Consider the following 21,297-nt stretch of genomic DNA (forward strand, 5'->3'; position numbering starts at 1 on the left):
AATACACTATATCCAAAACTTGAAATCCATTTTTTTCTTATGTCCATACATCTTGGTGTCAAGATGATCAATTTGAGGATATTTGAGCATCAAAACAACCTCTTCTAGTTAATTTTTTTCTTAGGTAGGCTCAAATTTGATTGTTTAGAGCCTCGGCTCTATATAAATTTTTTCCTTCTAAAATTAGGGATTGTATAGTATGATATCATTTATCTTTTTTCAAAGAGATTACAATTATTATCAACTATTAGATGTCAAATTGGATGGCTTCGATGAGTTATGAAGTTCGAAAAATTTCTTTCTTTGAACTTTTGAGTCAAAGCAATACACTCTTACCACCACCCAATTTAAAATCTAATGGATAAGAGTGAGTGTCACCTCCTTGTATTATTAAAAAAGTAAGGAAAAAGTTTATGTAGAGCTGAGGCTCTCGACAATCAAATTAGAGCCCATCTCAAAAAATTCATTAGAAAAAGCTGTATTGATGCACAAATATCCTCAAATTGATCATCTCAACATCAAGATGCATGGACATGAGAAAAAAAAAAAAAAAATAGATTTCAAGTTTTGGAATAGTGCATCTCATTTTTTTACCCCCAATTTTTCATAGATCTTCTCGATCTACACTATTTTTTAGGTTTTAAATTTTATAATTAAAAATAAAAATATATTTTAAAGCTAATACAAAGATTTCCAGTATTGAAACCATTTTTTTTTTAAATATTTCTTTGATTATTTAGAGACTAAGCTCTATATAAACTGCACCCAACTTTTTCCCCAAAAATAAATTGAGGAAAAATAATTGCGTAGAGCTACATACAGCGAAGGGAAAAGTTGATATAAAGTTGCAGCCTTCAAATATAGAATTACTCACTTCAAAAATCCATCATAAAAGGTTGTTTTGCTGTTGAAAGACTCTCTAATTGGCCATCTCGACACTGAGATGTATGAATATATAAAAAAAAAAAATTTGAGCCCCAAAAATAATACATCTTACAATATATTATCTATACCGTCTATTTTTAAGATTTTCATATGTTTATATATCTACTTGATTTTAACCATTCGGAGTTTAAAATTTTATAATTAGATATAAAAATAATTTTTTAAACAATTTTAAAAAAAATTTACGCCAAAACTACATACGATAAAATTTGGAGATGTGCTCTAATTGGATTGTTTGTTGCAACCTTATAGAAACCGCACGCTACACCGAATATTTCGCCCCCTGAGATCGGAAATCTCGGTTCCCGCTGCCGGAGAGACCCTTCTCTTAGCAGGTAAGAGAAGGCGCGGGAATACACCGGACATTGGACACACAATACTTGCCTGCATCCTACATGGCGAGAACTGAACAAGCCACGTATACCATAACGGATAATTCCGGAACTTTCCAACGCATCGGGTTCAAAGCCTAGAGCCATCCCGCATTTTCCAAATTGCTGTCAATGCCCTCAAAAAATCCTCAAACCAACCGCCAAGGGAAACAGGAATCAGAATACCTCAATTGCAAGCAAAACTATGTAGGAATCCTCTGGAAATTTGACCTTCTCTTAGTCTGGAGTTTTTTCCAGAAAAGAAAACCCTGTTGTTTAATCTCTCTTTATCTTATTAGTTGGAAATTTTCAAGAACTTCATTGCCATTATTCACTATAAGTTCTCTTTTCCTGAGGAGAGTCTCCCATTCTTGTTCTGCAACTTTCCGTTTGAATTCTCAGCATCCCCCAACAAAACCCAAATAGTGATTTCTTCCTGTAAGTTCTCTCCAACTCTCTTAGAGATCCTAATTTATCACTCCTTTTCATCTCCAATTGGCGGTTTTTATTGCTGGGGTTTACGATTCATTCGCAATTTCTTGTTTTTTGGAGAGAGAAGTAGTTTGTTCTTTTTGGGTTTCTCTTTTTATCTCCAATTTTCTGTAAAAAATAAGTGGTTTGTTCTTTTTGGGTTTCTCTTCATCTCCAAATTTCTTGTTTCTTAGAGAGAGGAGTGGTTTCTTCCCTTTGGGTTTCGCTCTTTTCGAGTGGTTTTTTTCTTATTGGGTTTTCTATTTTTCATCCCCGAATGTTGTTTTACAGAGAGAAGCGGTTTTTCTTATTGGTTTTTTTTTTTTTTTTTCTCTGTTTTTTAGGAGAATCAAGATGTGGCCACCAATGCCTCAAAGGAAAATGGGAGATCTGGAGGGAGGAGCGGCTCCTCTCTATCCTACGATGCTTGAGAGCCCTGAATTGAGATGGGCCTTTATCAGGAAGGTCTATTCCATCCTGGCCGTCCAATTGCTAGTAACTGTGGCTGTGGCAAGCCTGGTCGTGTTTGTGGATCCTATTCCTCGATTCTTCACCACCACCTCCGCTGGCTTAGGCCTTTACATCTTTACTATCATATTCCCATTTCTCAGTAGATTCCTTACTCTTGGTTATTGTTTTTCTCCCGTATTTGATATTGTTTTGTTCTCGACTATCACGTGGTCTTGAGTTATGTTGATTAGTTCTTTCATGTATTTGACACTGGTTTTGTTCGTGTACCCCTTAGTCTTTAGTTTTTATGGTTGTTTCTCTGTTTTATTTGATGTTGGATTGTTTTTTGAATTTTAATTGTTTCTCTGTCTTGAATTTTAATGTTTATTGTATTTCTTGTATTTTATATTTGGCTTAGGTTTGTGTAAGGTGTCAATATTAATCAATCACGGTAAGCTCCACCTGAAAATCTCGCTATAAGATTTATTTTAAGTAGTCGAAACTCTTATGATCGCCCTAAAGTGTATTTCTCACCCTATTATGAAATTGAAAGATCAAAAAACGGAGTGGATCTGGGGAATTTATGACCACTTAAATATCTTGGCAAGGGACGGTCTACATAACATGTTACAAGATACTATTTTTAATATTTGAAGTTCAACTTTTCTTTTGTATTTATATATAATGAATTGAAAATGATCAAGTGGAGGGTTTTCTAATAACGAATCAACCTTTTCAAATGACCAATGAGTTTTGAGGCACCTCGTATAAAAATTTTCCTTTATATGCTGTCCTTTAGCATTTTTTCCTTGTGAATTAATTTTTTTTTTTTGGTGTTTTGTAGTGCTTTGCCCTCTGTTTTACTATCACCAGACCCATCCTTTGAATTACGTCCTGCTGGGCCTCTTCACAATTGGCATCAGCTTCGCAGTGGGCTTGACATGCGCCTTTTCCAAAGGTAATGTACAAAGACAAACCCTAATTTTCATTCTGCAGCCGAGAACTCTTTTATGTCATGTTTCTTTCCCCAACTGTTGTTCACTTGAGAATCCAATTTCTGATAGTGGTTCTGTTTTGTTTCTATTTCTGTAAAGCCTAGTTTTTTCTTATACTGCATCCTTTCAATGCATTACAATGATGCATTAGAAATGGCGATCTTAAAGTCAGTAATTACTCTACCTTGATGTTGAACTCTTGAGCTCCTTTTTTTCCTTGTGTGTTGAAAGTGCATTCCATTTGCTGGACTCTGCTAACATAATCCAAAAAAGGGAATTTCGAGATCGAAAAAACCAAGTGCAATTCTTATATTTGGTCCACTTTTTCACCTATTCTGAAGCTCCAAAACCAAACATTTTGGGATGGAGATGGATTTGCAAGTGAGTGATAAGTGTTTGGGTCCTCGATCCATCTCCATGATCGAGAATTTGGTTACGGTAACAGGGAACCGCGGTCGCGATATTCAATTTCTAGATTTGCGTGAACCATGAAAAGAGGACATGACATTTTGGTGGTGGTGGTGTTTTGTTCATTCCTCTCTCTTGAAGCATAGTGTTACTCCTCTCTAAAGCATGGTGTTACACCTCTCTAAAAGTTGATTTATGTCTCTCTTAACAGGGAGGGTCATACTTGAGGCTGTAATATTGGCGGCTGTGGCGGTGGTGAGCCTCACGCTTTATACTTTCTGGGCTGCAAGGAGAGGGAAAGATTTCAGTAAAGTTGGCCCCTTACTCTTCTCAGCCCTCATAATTCTCATTGTCTTTGGGATCATTCAGGTAAAATCCCGAGACTCAGTGTTGTGAAGTGTCTTTGACAAGGTTCATGGTGAAATATATCTTTGTTTGCACTTTGCAAATGATTCAAACATCTTCAAATTACTTCCGTACTGAATCTCCACGCATGTTACACACACACACAACAAAAAGACGGCTGTCTTTTAGAGATGTTCCACAGATGGTTGCTAAGGTCTCTCTTAGAGATGTTCCAAGAGATGAGCGCTATATTTTCTGTGACTGGATGATTTAGACATTGAGGGAGTGTTCTGTTCTTATTTGAGTTGTTTGAGAGAGATCGGCTTTCTTTTGCTGCTCTTTCTTAACGTTCAAATAAACAAAAAAGGCTCTTTCCCCTTACAATTGACCGTGATATCAGAGTGGAGTTGATGATGATGGTGCTATTTCGATCTATGTGAGTTGATATTAATTGTGGTGTGGCTGTGAATTGAAATTTTAGCTCTTCTTTCCCATGGGGAGGATAGGACTGATGGTGTATGGTGCCATTGGAGCGCTAATATTCTGCGGATACATCATCTACGACACCGATAATCTGATCAAGCGCCACACTTATGATGAATACATTTGGGCTGCTATCGCCTTGTACTTGGATGTTATCAATCTTTTCCTGTTACTTCTGACCCTCTTCAGTGCTTCTGAATCTTGAACAAGAGAGAGGATACTTCTGAATCTTGAATGCAAGAGATCTTACACACTTATCATCTCATACCTTCACAAGCTGCTTGTATGTAGAAAGATGTGTACATATGACTCCAGTCACCTTCTCTGTGATTTCATCCACCCTTTTTGAGTTATATTCTCTTTTGGCAAATGAGGAAATGCATTGTTCTGATTTGGTTTTGAGTGTACATGTTTAAAAAATAGAAACGAAGGAAAATGTGGAAGTGAGTGAGGCTGCGGTCTTGCGTTGCAAAATGAAGCCAACGACCTCCTGATGTGGAATGTTCCATAATTGCCACACCTAATACTCCTCATGATGAAGTGACCGACTCAGTAGTCAGTAACATGTGAGGTGCAAAAAGTATGCGCTTAAAATGAACCGCTTGACGGTCCCCAAGTAGTTTGAACTTTGTTTCGAGGGCAAAGCGATTTGTGATATGGAGCGCGTTCGGATGTAGCACCGGTATGGATCCCGGTTTAGGTGAACCTTTTAGCTAATGTTTCGTCCCCTCCCTTATCCTACTACAAACTCGTGTTTGAATTTTTATTTTAGTTCATTTATTTTTAAATTTTTCTGGATCTATGATTTGACCATCTACATCACCAATCTGATAGATCCAGATTGGGATGGAAGGTGGATGAGCGGCCCGCTAATTGTCAATGTCTAAGCCATTGATGATGAGAAAATGATTCGTTAATTGGAGAAAATGAATCACGCCAAGGCTCAAATCATGTCGGTCGAAAGCGACTATTGCGGTACAACATTTTAACTTGTCTTACGTACTGGTGGACTGCATGGAAAGAAGAGCGGAGTTGGAATGCTTAGCCGGATGTGAGAAAACCCAAGTGCATATGTGGATCTTTGAGATTAATTAAGGAAAAGCGCAGATCTTTGAGATTAATAAGTGCATTTTTACATCTGAATCGTCGTCAATGACGACAATAAATGTAGTCATAACTGCGTGGTTAAATGCAGCGTTTAAAAAATCGCCGAGTCGAACCGGATTCGCCCGGTTCGACTCGGAATTCACGAAAAAGGTACCGGATCGGTTCAAAAACCGGGAATCTTCCGGTTCTAAAGAGAACCGGACGATTCCGCACAGTGACTCGCCGATTCACTGTGCGGAATCGGCGAGTCCGTGAAGAACACGGGTTGCACAGTGTTCTTCACGGATTTTTTCAAATTTGTCATTTTTTGATCATTTTTTTTGTTTTTTTCGGCATGTGATCTGTTTTGCAGGCTGTAAACAGCTTTATTCAGATTTTTTAAGGATTAAATGGTGGAAAAATTGGTTGTTTTTTTATCAAGAAAAATTCGGGGTTTAGGGTTTTCGTCATTTCTGAAATTTCATGCCAAATAGGGCATGAATCTTTCAAAATTTGTAGGCATATTGATCTTAAAGCTGTGAATCAAAAGCTTTTGTTACTAATTTGTGATAATCGTTGAGAAAAACAGAGTTTTTTGGAGATTGAAGGCTTCGGTTCACAAAAACAGGTAAGAACTTTGGGTTTTTTTTTTTTTCCGCCATTTGATTTATTTCACGGCATATTTTGAACAAAATGAGTTCAATAATTAGGGTTTTTAATCTTTATTGTGTCTAGTATGATTTAAAATTTTCAATTTTACGTAATCTGATCAATTACAGCAAGAAATTTGATATGAACAGTGAGATGCCTGTGGAACCAAATTCCGCTGTTTTTTTTTTTTTTTTTCCGCCTTTTGATTTTGTTTTCATGATATATTTGAAATAATGTGTTAAAAATTTAGGTTTTTGATTCCTTATATTGTTGTTTATCAGAAAATATAGTCAATTGGATGTAATTTATTCACTTGGAGGTGAATTTTTTAGTTAAAATCGCTTATGTAAACCGACTCTGTGAAGAACAATTTTTTTTTTTTTTTTTTTTTTTTTTTTTTTTTTTTTTTTTTTTTTTTTGTGTAGCCCATGATAGAATTTTTTGTAATCTATGATCGAATTTTTTGTAATCCATGATCAAAATGTTTGTTTTTTTCTTGTAATCCATGATCGAATTTTATTTTTTATTTTTTATTTTTGTAACCCATGATAGAATTTTTTGTAATCCATGATCGAATGTTTTGTAATCCATGATCGAAATGTTTGTTTTTTTTTGTAATCCATGATCGAATTTTTTGTTTTTTATTTTTTATGTAACCCATGATAGAGTTTTTTGTAATCAATGATTGAATTTTTTGTTATCCATGATGTAATTGTTTTTTTCTTTTTTTGTAATCCACGATCGAATTTTTTGTTTTTTTTTTTTGTAATGCATGATCGAATTTTATGTAATCCAGGCACGAAATTTTTGTAATCCATGATAGAATTTTCTGTAATCCATGATCGACTTTTTTGTAATCCATGATCGAATTTTATGTAATCCATGATCGAATTTTTTGTAATCCATGATAGAATTTTCTGTAATCCATGATCGACTTTTTTGTAATCCATGATCGAAATGTTTGTTTTTTTTACTTGTAATCCATGATCGAATTTTTTGTGTTTTTTTTTTTTTTGTAACCCATGATTGAATTTTTTGTAATCCATGATCGAATTGTTTTTTTCTGTTCTTGTAATCCATGATCGAATTTTTTGTAATCCATGATCGAATTGTTTTTTTCTGTTCTTGTAATCCATGATCGAATTTTTTGTTTTTTTATGTTTTTTTTTTTTTTTGTAATCCATGATCGAATTTTATGTAATCCATGATCGAATTTTATGTAATCCATGAGCGAATTTTTTGTAATCCATGATCGAATTTTTTGTAATCCATGATCGAATTTTTAGAAAATTTATGATTTTTTTTTTTTAATCCATGATCGAACTTTTTGAAAATTTGTTAATTTTTTTTTTTAATCTATGATCGAATTTTTTGAAAATTTGCTGTACTTTTTTTTTTTATTTCTTTTTATCCATGATCGAATTTTTTGAAAAATGATGATTTTTCGAAAAGATGTGAAAATCGTGATAAAGTTTTGATTATCATGATGTATTAAACATTTAAACCCAATTTTAAATTTTTATTGTTTGAGTTTGCTGTAAATTTTTTTTTTTTTTTTCCATGATCGAATTTTTTGAAAAATGATGATTTTCCGAAAAGATGTGAAAATCGTGACAAGGTTTTAATTATCATGAGGTATTAAACCATATTTTAAATTTTTATTGCTAAAGTTTTTGTTGAAAAAATTGTATGTTGATGGATTATTTATGCAAAAAAATGCATGTTATTATATTTTCAATACAAAACTGTATTTTTTTTATCTGTTGTTCATGGATTTTTTAGTTGGAATGACTGATGTTAGCCGGCTCTTTGAAGAATTGTTTTTATTATTAATTTTTTAATGCAAAAAATGTATGTTCTTGATAATTGAGTTGTAGCCATGTTTGGAGCTTGCATTTTGTATTATTCTAAATGTTTGTAATTGATATGTACGAAAATATTATTGTCCTTTTGCAATAACAAATAACAACGAATATGACTACATGAACTACCGCAACATATTATCATTACATATGGTGATTATTTTTCTTTTTGAACTGTCAGGTTAATTTAAACTTTTTACATCTTAATTTAGATCGTAAGTTACTAATTTTATGCTTTATTGTAGTCCATGTATGTTGATATACTTATTCCATGATAATTCTATGTTTATCCTTTTGTGTGATGTAAATTAAATGTTGAATGGCGGTTCATGCAGGGGAAGAACATATCAATATTCGCATATTCATTCAAAAACATGAAAATTCTTAATGGAGTACCCTCATTTTTTATTGAATTCCTAAAAAACAATATTTATAATGAATTTTAATAATTTTTTCGGATTTTTTTGAAGCTTTATTCTAACCGATTCACCCGATTCCGATCCGGATCGCCGATTTTCCGATCCGGATCGCAGATTCTCCGATCCGGATCGATTTTTGAAAAGCCCTATCCGGATCACCGTTCCGGTTTTTAAACCATTGGTTAAATGTCAATCTTGTATTTCTCGGTGAAGTTACACACGTTACGTACTATACGGTGTCTCAATCATGGTTAGCGAGATAGAGAATAATAGTATCTTGGCTGACCAAAACATCGATAATGATCTGGTTTTATTTTTAAAAAGTTGGAATAAAAAAATCAAAGTCCGAATAAAAAAATCAGGTAAAAAATAAGGTAAGATATAAAATCGTAAATATTTTGGATTTAATTCAAAAAAATATACTGATCGGATATATAAAGATGTGACAATATGAGATTATGATTTATAGTTATTGTATAGATAGATTAAAGCTATTAAAATATAATTTTTTAGCCTCCCTAATGTCATTAGAGTAATATTTAGTAATTTTTTTGTTGAAACTTTTAATAAATCCAATGTCAATGTTTATTCTGTTATCACATTACAAAACATATTGTAGATTTATTGGGAGTGCAAAATAAAATAATAACAGTATTAAACACAAGAAGTAATTAGTAAATAACGAGAATTATAAATCAAGGTATAGAATTTTTTTTCAAAAAAAAAAAAAAAAATACCCTCAAGATAGTATTTTAGCTAATTAAAAGAAACACAAACACCTAAATATATAAACTAGTGGTCCATCTAAAATGCTATGTTGTATACATCAATAAAACACAAAAATAAAATATGAAATTAATCAAACTTCTTTATGCATAAAAAAAATAACATTTTAATCGTGCACTGAATTCCTAACTACCTAAATTTTGAGTATCATTGAATTTCTCTTGCTCTTTATAAAGACGTGGGTTTAAAAGAAATATAGATTTTTTATTAGGTCACTCTTCCAAATCTGCCTATTATTTTAAGAATGTTTAAGAATGATGTTGGTTTAAAAAAAGATAGATTTTTTTATTAGGTTACTCCAGTCTACCTATTATTTTAATATATATGATTGTTTTTATTTTATTTTTTTAAGAATTTATTGTTTGTATTTTTTCGTACACTTTTTTCATGGAATTCATTGGTGAAATTTTTGATGGAATTTTTTTGTTAAATCTAGATTTTTAATTTACTCCCACTGTTAATGTATTTATCTTTAAATCAAAATTTAATAATATTAAGTTAATGAATAAATAAAGTTATAAGGAGAATTTTTTGTTTTTGAGATAAAATACGGATTTATATCTATTCTATTAAAAAAATACGATTTTTTGAAGATCTTTTAAAAAATTCAGAATCCAAACATACTTCAGAAAATTGTGTTTTAAACGGTGACTTGCTAACTATGGCCTTAATCTCTCAGACCTACAAGCTGGTCGACTTTTGTAAGAGGAAGAGGGAGCAAAAAGGAAGGTGATGAGAGTATCTCTTAAACTGTTTTTATATTAATAAAAAATAAGTTTACAAAGAGGCTATTTAAGTCCGAAAAAAGTTTATATAAAGCCAGGCCTCTAAACAAAAATTTCATTAGAGGTAGTTTCAATGCTCAAATATACTCAAATTGATCATCTCGACATTTAGATGTATGGACAAAAAAAAAAAAGGATTTGATGTTCTGGAAATAATGCATCTTTTAACGCATTTTTGGATCATCATTTTTTCAAGTTTTTATAGATATGCTTGATCTACACTATTTTGAAGCTTTAAATTTCACAATTAAAGATGAAAATATATTTTAAGGCAATCAAAAAGATTTTCAGTATTGAAATCACATTTCTCGACACTATTGGAAGGTACATTTATTTTGATTGTTTAGATCCTCGGCTCTATACAAACCGCACCCTTTAAGTATAAGTTCACAATATTTCCTATCAAATTTTAAGTCGGGTGGTTACATGTTACTAACTCGACTCGATTAAATCTGGCATCAATGGTTGGGGGTTATAATGACTTTCTTGTGATAATGGTTTAATGGTATATAATGGTAAATGGTTTAATGGTATATGGTTGGGGGTGATAATGACTCTCTTGTGATTAAAACGGCCTTTTACAAATTGAAATATGATACAATGGCAGTATTAACCCAAAATAAACGTAAAAATAAAAATTAAAAAGAAATGAGAATTAGAGGGTAATTAGGACTTTTTTTCGTTCCCCTCAAGCTAGAGCTTATGCTCTACTTGAAACAACAAATTATGACTATGAGCTTTGATGACGATGTTTGTTATATGGAGGAACACCTGCTTACTAGCGAAGAACAGTTTATCTTCATATATATTATTTTCTCATGAAACATTGAACTGCCCGTTATATACGTCGTCATGGGCTTAGCAAAAGTAAACCCCATCTTCTGCAGCAATATCATCTGTCAGATCAATTTACATGTAATGTATGTTATTGCTCTATATTTAGTCTATGCAAAAATTGATCAAGCTACAAAATTTTATGTCTTACTTTTTCATATAACCAATTTTTTAGCAATTATTGTACAATAATATATGGTAGACAATCTATCAGTTGGAAAACTAGCCGATCAGCATCTGAGCAACCCTCTATGATTAGATAATTATTTGACCTGTACATCAGCCTATACCTGAAGCTACCTTATGGTATCTCAAAAATTCTACGAATAGGATCCTAGTGGGAAATCCTTTGAGAGCGCATAAATCAGCCTTCCTACCAATCTTTTGTACCGTCTGGGATCCTCAAACTCCTCCATAAGAACTAATAATTTTGTATTTGAATCAAAAGGAGTATTACCTCGTTTGGCCCCTAACATTCTAACCTGTTATTAAATCAATCGTGTACATTTTTTTTGTGACATGCTAATGCCATGTTTTGATCTAGCCATTTCAATACCTAGAAAATATCTTAGCCTGAATATTTTTTTCTCAACATGCCTCTTCAAATTACTAATTCCTTCTTGATCCCCTAATGACAATATCATCAAGATATACAACTAAGACAAATTATCTTGGAGTCTCGTTTCCAGATAAATATATAATGATTTGCATGACTGTGTTGAAATCCATATGCCGCAACATTTTCACTAAATTTCTCAAATCAAGCATACCAAGGTCGGTAAGCCTACAAATTGAGAGAAGATCAATTGAAATATGTGGGACAAGTAAAAACATCACAAATTTTAGGTCGGATATGAGTGAGAATCTATAGATCCAACACTTGAAATAGCCAAAGGGTCAGTTGAGGACAATGGTAGGGCGTACCAAAAGAGACCCATTTGAGGTCATGTGACGAGAAACCCTTAGAATCACAGATTGAAGGGGAAAGTCATACTTGAAGCGGAAGCAATAGGCATGGCTGGAGAGACCACAATGAACCAGTATTCATGGTTTGTAGGAGAAGTCAGTCAGGTGGAGATGACCACTCTGAAGCTAACTCAGACCATCCCTTGGCCTTCAACTTAGGGCAAACATTCTTTAAATGACCAGAGGACAGACAGTGAATCAGCACGGACTGTTGGTGAAATGGAGGAGGATCCCATGTGGTAAATGAGTGATGCTACGCCACGGCTTGAACCTAGGACTGAAGGCTCGTAAGAGACCATGGCCAAGTTTCCTCCATGATGAATGCGGGAAGGCGGAATCAAGTGTGAGCAATGATTTCCTCCAAAAAACGGACTATTGATCTACTGAAAATCGGCTTTCAACGCGATTTAAATCTACTTAAGGCACTGGGATCACTACAGCAAAGAAAGATAACTGCACGTGCAGCTGGAAAAGAGGGCGTCATCAAGGCTAAGTGGTCCTAATACCTCATCATCATGATTGTAGGGAACTCTAGAACAAATTGTCGCCCCACTTTGACATTCTGAGACAGATTGCGCATAGAGTTTGCGGCTTCTTTTATCGTGTGAAATCTGACAAGTTGGATTGTAATGGTACGATGTACAACTTAGTAATCCAAGTTAAAATCTTGGCATTACCAATATGCCACTCATTTAGTAAACTTTGGGATTCTTAACCGACCCATCCATGTATCCCATAAGCCTTATTCGAAGGGGAAATTTGCAGTAATAAGCCTTATTCGAAGAGGAAATTTGCAGTAAAAAAAAAGACCATCACGGCAACAGGATGCGTGTCCGATGCCATTGCAACCAAATAATGATATGATGCTCAGTGGGCATAGGGAGGCAATTGGGGAACTTTAACAAGCACATTGATGGAACGAAAGGATAAAACATTTAGCTGAGCAAATAGATATCCAATGAGGAAAAGAGTCTGAATTTAATTGGTTAGCACTTGACATTATGGTGAAGTGTAAGACTCTATTCTCATCAAAAAGTAGGGGCCCAAATCCACACTCACTTTACCACTTTTTACTTGCCCAAAAAATTTAAAAAAAATAGATATCCAACGAAGGAAATTTGAAAATGGTGATCAAAGCCCTGATGCAAAAAATTCTAGTCAAATGGGCAAAAGATAACACCAGCAGGAGTGCTATTCGTTTTAAACACAAAATGGATAAATATCCAGAATGAAACCCTCGATCAATTAACAATCCCAAAAATTTTAGAAAACCCCGAGCACTGATCCCAAATTTTGGACAAAATTAGAAAAATATAAACAAAACACAAATGCTCATGTGCCCCGCCAGGCCATGACCATTGGAAAAAATCAATCACATACTCTGAATCATGGAGAAATCACCATAGATCTAAACCGCAAAATAAAACAAATAGGATATATAACAATCAATTAATAGAGAATGACATATACTGGCATAAGATATAGATGTGAAGATCAAGAAATCTTGCGGATGTCAAAATCCGAATATCAGAAACCAAAATACAAATAAGAAAGAAAACTAGTTCTCAATCAAAAAGGGAGAACAAGACCTAAACGATAAGAATAGCAATATTCATATCCGATCAGCATCTCCAAGTTTAGTGGCTCCAAACCTAAGAAGAGTACTAAACCCTTGCCCTAAGAACATGTCAACCGGGAGATGATAGATTGCTTTCTAATACTACAGAGCTTAAAGAATTATCCTATGATATGAGATGCATAGGACAGCGTAGATATACAATAAAAATATAAAGATCACCTAAAATGCCTTTAATCGAGAGGAATATCCGAAATTACCATTTAACAATATTTAATTAGACAACAAGAGTGACCCATCCTCTCAAGTCTTAACAATATCCAATCCAGACTGTGATGTGGCTTGTTTGCTTTTGATGTCAAACACCAGGGTATCCCACATGGCCATGAATCAAGTTCTTATTGCAGATATTCATTTGGCTTAATTTTTTAGAAAGTTCAACAGGAAGAGATCACGATGGAATGCCAGGAAACAGTTATATGTAGTTTCAAGCTCTGATTGTTCCACTATACACTGAGAAAAACTAAAGGCCATCAAAAACTAATTCACTGATAAACCACTAAAATAATTACATTTTACAATACAAGAAGCCCCAATCTATAGGAAATCTTCATTTTGCCCTAGTACAAAAGTGGGGGGTTGTCGAAGCAAAGCGACATTACAAAAGCCCCATATGCCTTTGTTTAAACCTTGGGACTTTGATCACAACAAAACTTGAACAGAAAATCGCATCAAAGATTGGATTGCACATTGATTTTAGGCATGGCGTTTCTTCTCTCGGACAATAGTTAGTAGCCTTGAAACTCCTTGGGTCCATATTTCATACTCCCTGCTATTTTGACACTCGAATTCTACAACCCCACGCGCAGCAGTTTTCAGGCCAAAGTATCTGGGGCGCTCTCCTGCCTCTATCAAAGGTCGACCAGGCCAAGGAGCAACATCCTTGCACACGTCCAATACAATGTCTGAAATTCATAATTACAGCAGTTGTTGATTAATTGGGCGATTCTATAGTGTTCTGAGATAATAAATGAGAGAGAAAGGTGGGAGGGGAGGGGAGGGGAGGGGGAGAGAGGTTGGAGGGACATAGACTAAGAGTCAGTTCAGTTGTTTTCCAAATGATGTGGAATTGCAGTGATTTTGAAATTGAGAGAGAGAGAGGAATTGTATGGGACAGATATAGTACTCGTCCGTTTTCTTGGTTAGAGAGAGAGAGAGAGAGAGGACTTGTACGGGACAGATATCGTACTCTTCTTTTTCTTGGTTATGGTCCCTGCTACATGCCTGCTCTTCATCTTAAGACTGACCTGAACAAAGTAAAGTGAAAAATGAGTTAGCCATATATTAGCTAGAAATCAGCAGTTAAAGTGCATTTAGCTGGCTGCAAATAGAAATAAAGGAATCACTTCATTCTGAAGTTAAGATAAAATGAGGACTCAAAACATTCGTGCAGCAATGAAAGGTCCAAAAATTATCTTTTTCAAGTGAAGAAATGATTAAAACGTGATCTCATACCTCGCCCAATCTGTTGATATAAACCGAAACAAATTTCCAGTGGAGGTCCCCTGGTGTTACAAAGCAAAAGATAGTGGTCTTAAGCCAAATTCAATGAGCTAACAAACAGAGTAACACATGAAATTAGGCAACCTATAAGCGAAGAAAACATCAAGCAGAGGGAACAGAGTATAAAACATCTGTAGGCAACAAGAGTTACCCTTTCTAGTGCGTTTGAGAAGTTCGCCTCCTCTAGCAACCAGTTCTTGAGTGCAAAGCCCCACCACCTTGTCTTCTGTAACCAATTCCCCACTAAACCCTGACTCTGCCTGGTGTGGGATCCCCTTCTCAACAGGGATCACAGCCGCAATGTTCCAAACCTCTTTCAAAGCTCGCGCTTTCAGTGTAGCCGCACCTCGAAGGGCTGCATAGAATTCAAAAGAAAAAGAGATCGAAAAAATAAGACCCCAGTTTCAATAAAGTAAGAGATAAAAAGGTATGAAAGAAGAACAGATAAGATAAAGAGAGAGAACAGCATTAAAGAGAGAGAGACAAAGCACTAATCGGACCCAAATCATAGAGAAGAAACAGGACCGAGGAAGAAAAGCATGGCTAGAGAAAGCAGCAAGCCAAAGAAGATGGAGAGAAAGAAAGAAAGAAACATTTGGACCCCATATTGAATTTGCTTTTGATTTCTTTCTTCCCGCTACTTTTCCTTTATACACTGTTTAAGCATTGGTTTATGGGCTATTCTGCCTTTGTCTTTATCTTTTGGAAATTTGACCATGCCACCATGCTATTTTCAAATTTAACAAGAAGCACCATGCTCCTTCGCTTTCAAACCACTGCTCTTACAGTCAAAAAATAGCACACTTCTGCCCAAACATTCCACTTGGTTCGCTGCATGTGAGATGAAAACTAGGCTTTCAGCTACTTTAAGCTCTTCGGGAAACTTGACCAACACACCATATGCTCTTTCCCTTTCAAACAACAACAAGACAAATTGACAATTCTACCCCTAGCAGACAACGGCTACCAGGGCTTGACCAATAGACCACGTGTTTTCACTTTTCAGCAAGCAAAATGCCCAATTATTAGCCTCACTCAACCTTAATTTACTTAAAAACCAACTTCCATTAGAGATTCCTTTGTTTTTTTCTCATTAAAAGGGAATGAGTCAAGAGAAGATGATCAACTTCATATCAGGCTCCAAATAAAAAAGCAGGACTAGTGGGTCCATATACCGTAAGGGAATCTAAACCCATGGACTATGCCATACAGTAGTCCTAGCTCAAATCCAATGCAAGCACTGAATATAGCCTGGAGTACCATAGACCAATTTGCACCGAATTATGGTACACATTATCGTAATGAAAAGACCAAAAACACCCTTCAAAACCAACCATGATTCTCCAAAAGATAACAGAAACTAACTACCCACGAACCAACATGGCCATCACAGACAACCAACACTACAAATATTTTGAAGCTACCCCCCAAGTGTTATAATAACCCTTCTGAAACATTATTGCATAAATATCCATACTACCCCAATGACCAAACTGCCCTCAGAGGTACCTGTGGCCGCGGCAGCAGTGAGGGTGAGGATGTCACCAGGTGACCTAACATTCACAGCCGAGCTCACAACCGAGCCGAGGTGCTCCCTATCTGCCCCCATGCTCTCGGCCACTTCCACACACTGAGCTGCCACAAGTGCAGCTGCAGACGCCACTGCCGCGTCGGTCTTCGACTGGCCCTCGCCCTTGTTGGCGGCGGCTGTTCCAGCAGCTATCGCCGCCACTGCAGCAGCCACTGCAGCCACTGAAACGGCTGCATGCAGCTGTGCGTTCTGGGCACGTGACTCCTCTTTCTTTTTCTCTCGCCTGTCCTTGAGCCATCGCCCCACAGTCTTCCCTCTGTAGTGTTGCTGAGCCTTGAGGGTGTTGCTTAATCTACATAACTGTGACATAGAATGGATTTTGTTAAGAATTGGAAATTTTAAAAAAGATCAATTTTCACTGCTGCCTTGTAGAAACATAACAATTTGGAGGAATTCAAGGGGAAGAAACTTGAAAGATTGCATAGCGGGGCAACATGTCCTCTTTTGTAAATGAATTTTACCATTTTATGCTTTGGGGGCAAACCAATTAACACAATGGAAAATTTGGAGAATTGCTAGACTGACAGATATTTAAATTCTTGTCAGGGCAATATGAGAGATACAGTGAAATTAAGAGGTTGCCCATGCATTCCTAATAAAGAAGAATTTATATTGCTTGATTTATAGTGGATTTATTCACCAATAATATGATTTTTTACACCAAAAAAACAGTATTTATCTTCTCTGGGATTCAGAGCAGGAACCAAGGACAAATAACTGATACATGACTCGGTAACGATAAACGGAAGGACAAGAGAATTAATTGGTTACCTTTCTGAATGTCTGAGAAAAAATAAACTATGAAGGCAACTTGTCACATGTAAGTTACCACCGAGTGTCCTATTCTTGAGGACAGTAGTTACGTGGATGTGTAAAACAAAATAAAAATCATTTTTACTGGTATTTTTACCTTTGCAAAACTACGAATACAATGGTATGTACAGAAGATTTCAAGTTTTAGTAAGCAGAGATGAAATGACAGGAGAGAGAGTAATTGAGCTTCTATTGCAAGAAATACAGCGCGCAGGGTTTCTCTCTCGCACTTATATCAAGTTTTGACAACTCGGGTTAAAAAAGGGTTATTTTTCTTGGGGCGAGAAAACCTGATTCAGGAACTTCGTTTCGATGCAATTAAACCAACAGTTGCTGTGTTCTAGAGAGAGAAGCTATTGGGCCAGGATTTGGCGAATGCAGGAGGCAGGATTTCAGTACAGGGTTTCGTGTGGGATAGACAGTAGTACTCAATTGTTAAGTTTTAGAGAGAGAAAGCGTGGCGAGAATTTCATGAACTGCACAAGAAACGAAAGCGTTCAGGTCACGAAACCACGTCCAAACAGGATAACATGTGAAAGATATTAAAACTTATGGAGAGAGAAGGAATAATTGGGAACAACTAAATAAAATAAAGAACTTTGCAGAAAAAAATTAGAAGTTGAGAGAAACACGACATCCGCAAGCATCGAAGGCAATGGATTCGATGCCTTGGTCTCTTTCGGAGAATAGGACGAAAATTGCAAATCTCATGGATAAAGTAGAGTGTAATGCAGATGTGGCATGGGAAGGGGAAAACGGGAAGAGAGGAGGGTAAAGAGAGACACAAGAGGGAGAGGAAATCGAAGAGAGAGAAAGAGACGAAAATAAAGTGGAAAACGAAGAGAGAGAGAGAATGTGACGAAAATAAACAGAGATAGGGAAGCAGGAAGCAGCGCAGGCGGAAGGGCAGAGACAAGACCAAAGAGAGAGAAAGAAGCAGTCAAACAAGGCGAGAGATCGAAAACACAGCAGAAAGCCAAGAGAGAGAAAGTGGTAATGGAAGAAATTGAACCTTCAAATCGTCCATTTCAGAAGGTGAAAGAGGAGGACTGTCGGTGAAGGATCCATTCAATGGTCCGCTGCTGTGTGACAGTCTCCCTGAAGTAAGAGGGGAGACTTCTTGCTGCAAGCAAAAACCCAATGAATCAGTATATCAAAGCTTAAAATCTACAAAAATGGAGAAGAACACAGAGCAAGTTACAAAATAAGAGGAAAACCCATAATTTCAAGAGAAAAAAATGAGCAAAAAAAACCCAACTCGGATAAAAAAATAGAGAGAGAAAGAGAGGAAGCAACTAGAAACAGAGAAGAGAATGTTACGAGGGGAGAAGAACGCAAAACTTTAAAAAAAACTCAATAAGAAGGAACAAAACCAAAAACCAAGCATCAAAAGCCAACATTTGAGCGCTCCGACTCACTATCTAATACGCTCGATCACTCGTTCTCTCTCTAAGCACTTACAGACTGAGACATGATCCGCTCCATCACAAGCTGTGAAGTGAGAGAAGAGGCAAATGTGAAAGGATTAGTAGCCACCAATGCAGCCTCCTCTGCTTCTCCCCCATTCTCTTCGAGTATAGCCATGGAGCCATTAGGACCACCTTTCCGCAGAGCCTTTGAAACCTCAAGAGCGGAGAGGCTCCACGACCTGGCCAGAAACTCCATTGGTTCTTTTGGAGTTTCAGGTGGATAAAATGTAGAGGACAGACGATGAGCAGAGGCCTCTTCTTCCTCCATGAAACATGCAGTTGCAGAGCTGGAACTGGTTCGTCCACGGTTGATGCTCTCTTCCTCTTCCATTGAAGGGTCTGGGTTCATGGAGTTAAGCTCTGTATATATAGAGAGAGAGAAAGAGAGGAGGGGCCGAGACAAACGAGGCGGAATGTCAGAGAAAGAAAAATATTCACTGCCACTATCTGAGCGCTCTCTGATAGCGTTGCCCCCTATCCCAATAAACAGTTTCGTTTTCTCTCTCTTTCTTTTTCTTTTGCGACTGCCATCGTTTTTCTCTCTCTACTTTCTAATTCCGCCATCGCGTATTTCTGCTCTCTCTCGACTATGTTGTCGCCTTCGTTTCTCTCTGCTTTTTAATGGCTCTCTCTCTCTCTCCTCTGCTTTTTACTGGGTAGCCTTCGTTTCTCTCTGCTTTTTAATGGCTCTCTCTCTCTCTCTCCTCTGCTTTTTACTGGGTAGCCTTCGCTTTCTCTCTCCTTATCGAAATTTGCAGGCACTGTTTCTCTCTCTCTCTTCCCCTTTCAGGCGTCTTGGGGATGAAAATGACGACGGGGTGGGGATCGTAGTATCTTTCCGCTCGTGCCGGAAACGACAAATGACCATAATACCCTTACTTATGTGCACAATGACCGTATTGCCACATTTTACATTTGTGATGATTTCTCCTTCGATTTCCATTTCGAAAGTGGAGACCGGGGACGGTGCCGCGACCGAAATGTTAGACGAACAAACTTTTCGACGAAACTTTGGTTTTCAAATGAAAATTTGATTATTTTTGTTTTGGAAAAAGTTTATACTGGGTTGCAAGATAAAATCTTAGAATCTAAAATTAAATTGCATCTTAAAAATACATTAGAAAATATCATTTTTATGTTTTTTAGTAGGGTAACGATCTTATGAGACCCTTCCACATTCACGTGGATAGAGTCTCAAAAAATCATCATTAAATTTTATACAGATATTTAGAAAAGTCAACATTTATGTGATATCTTTTTTAGAGTTTTGTACCAATTTAATGGCGATCCTTTCGGATCTTATACCTATAGATGTGTGAGGGTCTCATAGGATCATTACTCTTTTTTAATATATCTTGCAAAATATTATCGGACTGTCTAGTTTCAATAATTTTATGTGTTTGAACTATATATGAAGTTTAAATTTTTATACTTAATATAAAAATAGGTTTTAAAGTCATTCTAATAATTTTTTTAACTAAAATTACATCTTATGATAAAATTTAGAGATGTGCATTAATTTAATTGTTTAAGGTTACAAAGTTTTTCCTTGGATGAAATTAGCATGTTTTTCCCTAACTTCTAGAGAGGATGAAGTTTCTACCATGCACATGCTTTATGAAAACAAAATAAAGCATCAATACAAATCCTTGACAATAAATCACTTTCAACAATAGAAATCTCCATAATGGCTCTCGAAACAATTTTCAACACCGACAGTGCATATGTGAAACTCAAACAATGGTAAATATTTTGCGGATATGTGAGTACTTACTTTTAGGGTGGAATAGACAATATAGATAATATGTTATAGTATATATTATTTGAGAAATGATCCTATAGGACCTTCCCCCACTCGTGTGTGTGAGACCCCAAATGATCATCATTAAATTTAGCACGGATATATAGAAAAGTCAAAGTTTTATACCTATATGATAACTTTCCTACATTTTCGTATCAATTTTAATGGTGATCTTTTGGGGTACTAGATACATGAGTGAGGGAAGGCAATTACTCTTATTATTTTTAGAGTTTGTGATATATTTTTTTCACAAGTAAGATGCCTTGATAAGGGTGCAGTTTGTATGGAGCCGAGGCTCTAAATAATCAAAGTAAAGCCTACCTTCAAATAGTTTCAAGAAATATGGTTTCAATATTGTAAATATTTCTGGTAGTATTAAAATATATTTTTATATTTAATTATAAAATTTAAAGCTTAAAAAATAACATAGATCAAACATATATATGAAAATCTTGAAAATTGATGGCTTAGAAATACGTTTCAAGATGTATTATTTCCGATACTTGAAATCCATTATTTTCTCATATCCATGCATCTTGATGTCGAGATGATCAATTTGAAGATATTTAAGCATCAAAACAACATCTTCTAGTGAAATGATTAAGGTGGGATCTAATTAGATTATTT

The 21,297-nt window shown here is 35.6% G+C and overlaps 2 protein-coding genes across 4 annotated transcripts; one reads left to right on the top strand and one right to left on the bottom strand.

Annotated features, from left to right (window-relative positions):
* The first annotated feature begins 1,171 nt into the window (after positions 1–1,171).
* Positions 1,172–4,868, top strand: LOC18429614 (protein LIFEGUARD 2). 2 transcript variants are annotated; one of them, XM_088861719.1, is made up of 5 exons: positions 1,172–1,754; positions 2,132–2,415; positions 3,082–3,195; positions 3,852–4,009; positions 4,467–4,868. In XM_088861719.1, exons 2-5 carry the CDS (start codon positions 2,142–2,144, stop codon positions 4,671–4,673), a joined length of 753 nt encoding a protein of 250 aa, XP_088717845.1. In that variant the 5' UTR covers positions 1,172–1,754; positions 2,132–2,141; the 3' UTR covers positions 4,674–4,868. The 2 variants fall into 2 exon arrangements, with proteins under 2 accessions (XP_088717845.1, XP_006838960.1); XM_006838897.4 differs by having other exon boundaries at positions 1,180–1,754; positions 2,132–2,397.
* A 9,093-nt stretch (positions 4,869–13,961) lies between these two features.
* On the bottom strand, positions 13,962–19,201 carry LOC18429615 (VAN3-binding protein). Of its 2 annotated transcripts, none has more exons than XR_016051950.1 (7): positions 18,862–19,201; positions 18,413–18,523; positions 15,497–16,887; positions 15,148–15,351; positions 14,949–14,998; positions 14,683–14,740; positions 13,962–14,398 (listed from the first exon to the last, which is right to left on the bottom strand). XR_016051950.1 is itself a non-coding variant. In XM_006838898.4 (7 exons), the coding sequence occupies exons 1-7, from the start codon at positions 19,198–19,200 to the stop codon at positions 14,190–14,192; spliced, it is 1,353 nt and encodes a 450-aa protein (XP_006838961.3). In that variant the 5' UTR covers position 19,201; the 3' UTR covers positions 13,962–14,189. The 2 variants fall into 2 exon arrangements, 1 of the variants encoding a protein (XP_006838961.3); XM_006838898.4 differs by having other exon boundaries at positions 16,506–16,887.
* Positions 19,202–21,297: the final 2,096 nt, after the last annotated feature.

The sequence above is a fragment of the Amborella trichopoda genome, chromosome 3 (assembly GCF_054954075.1).
Source record: "Amborella trichopoda isolate Santa Cruz 75 chromosome 3, AtrichopodaSantaCruz75HAP2 v2.0, whole genome shotgun sequence".
NCBI lineage: Eukaryota > Viridiplantae > Streptophyta > Magnoliopsida > Amborellales > Amborellaceae > Amborella > Amborella trichopoda.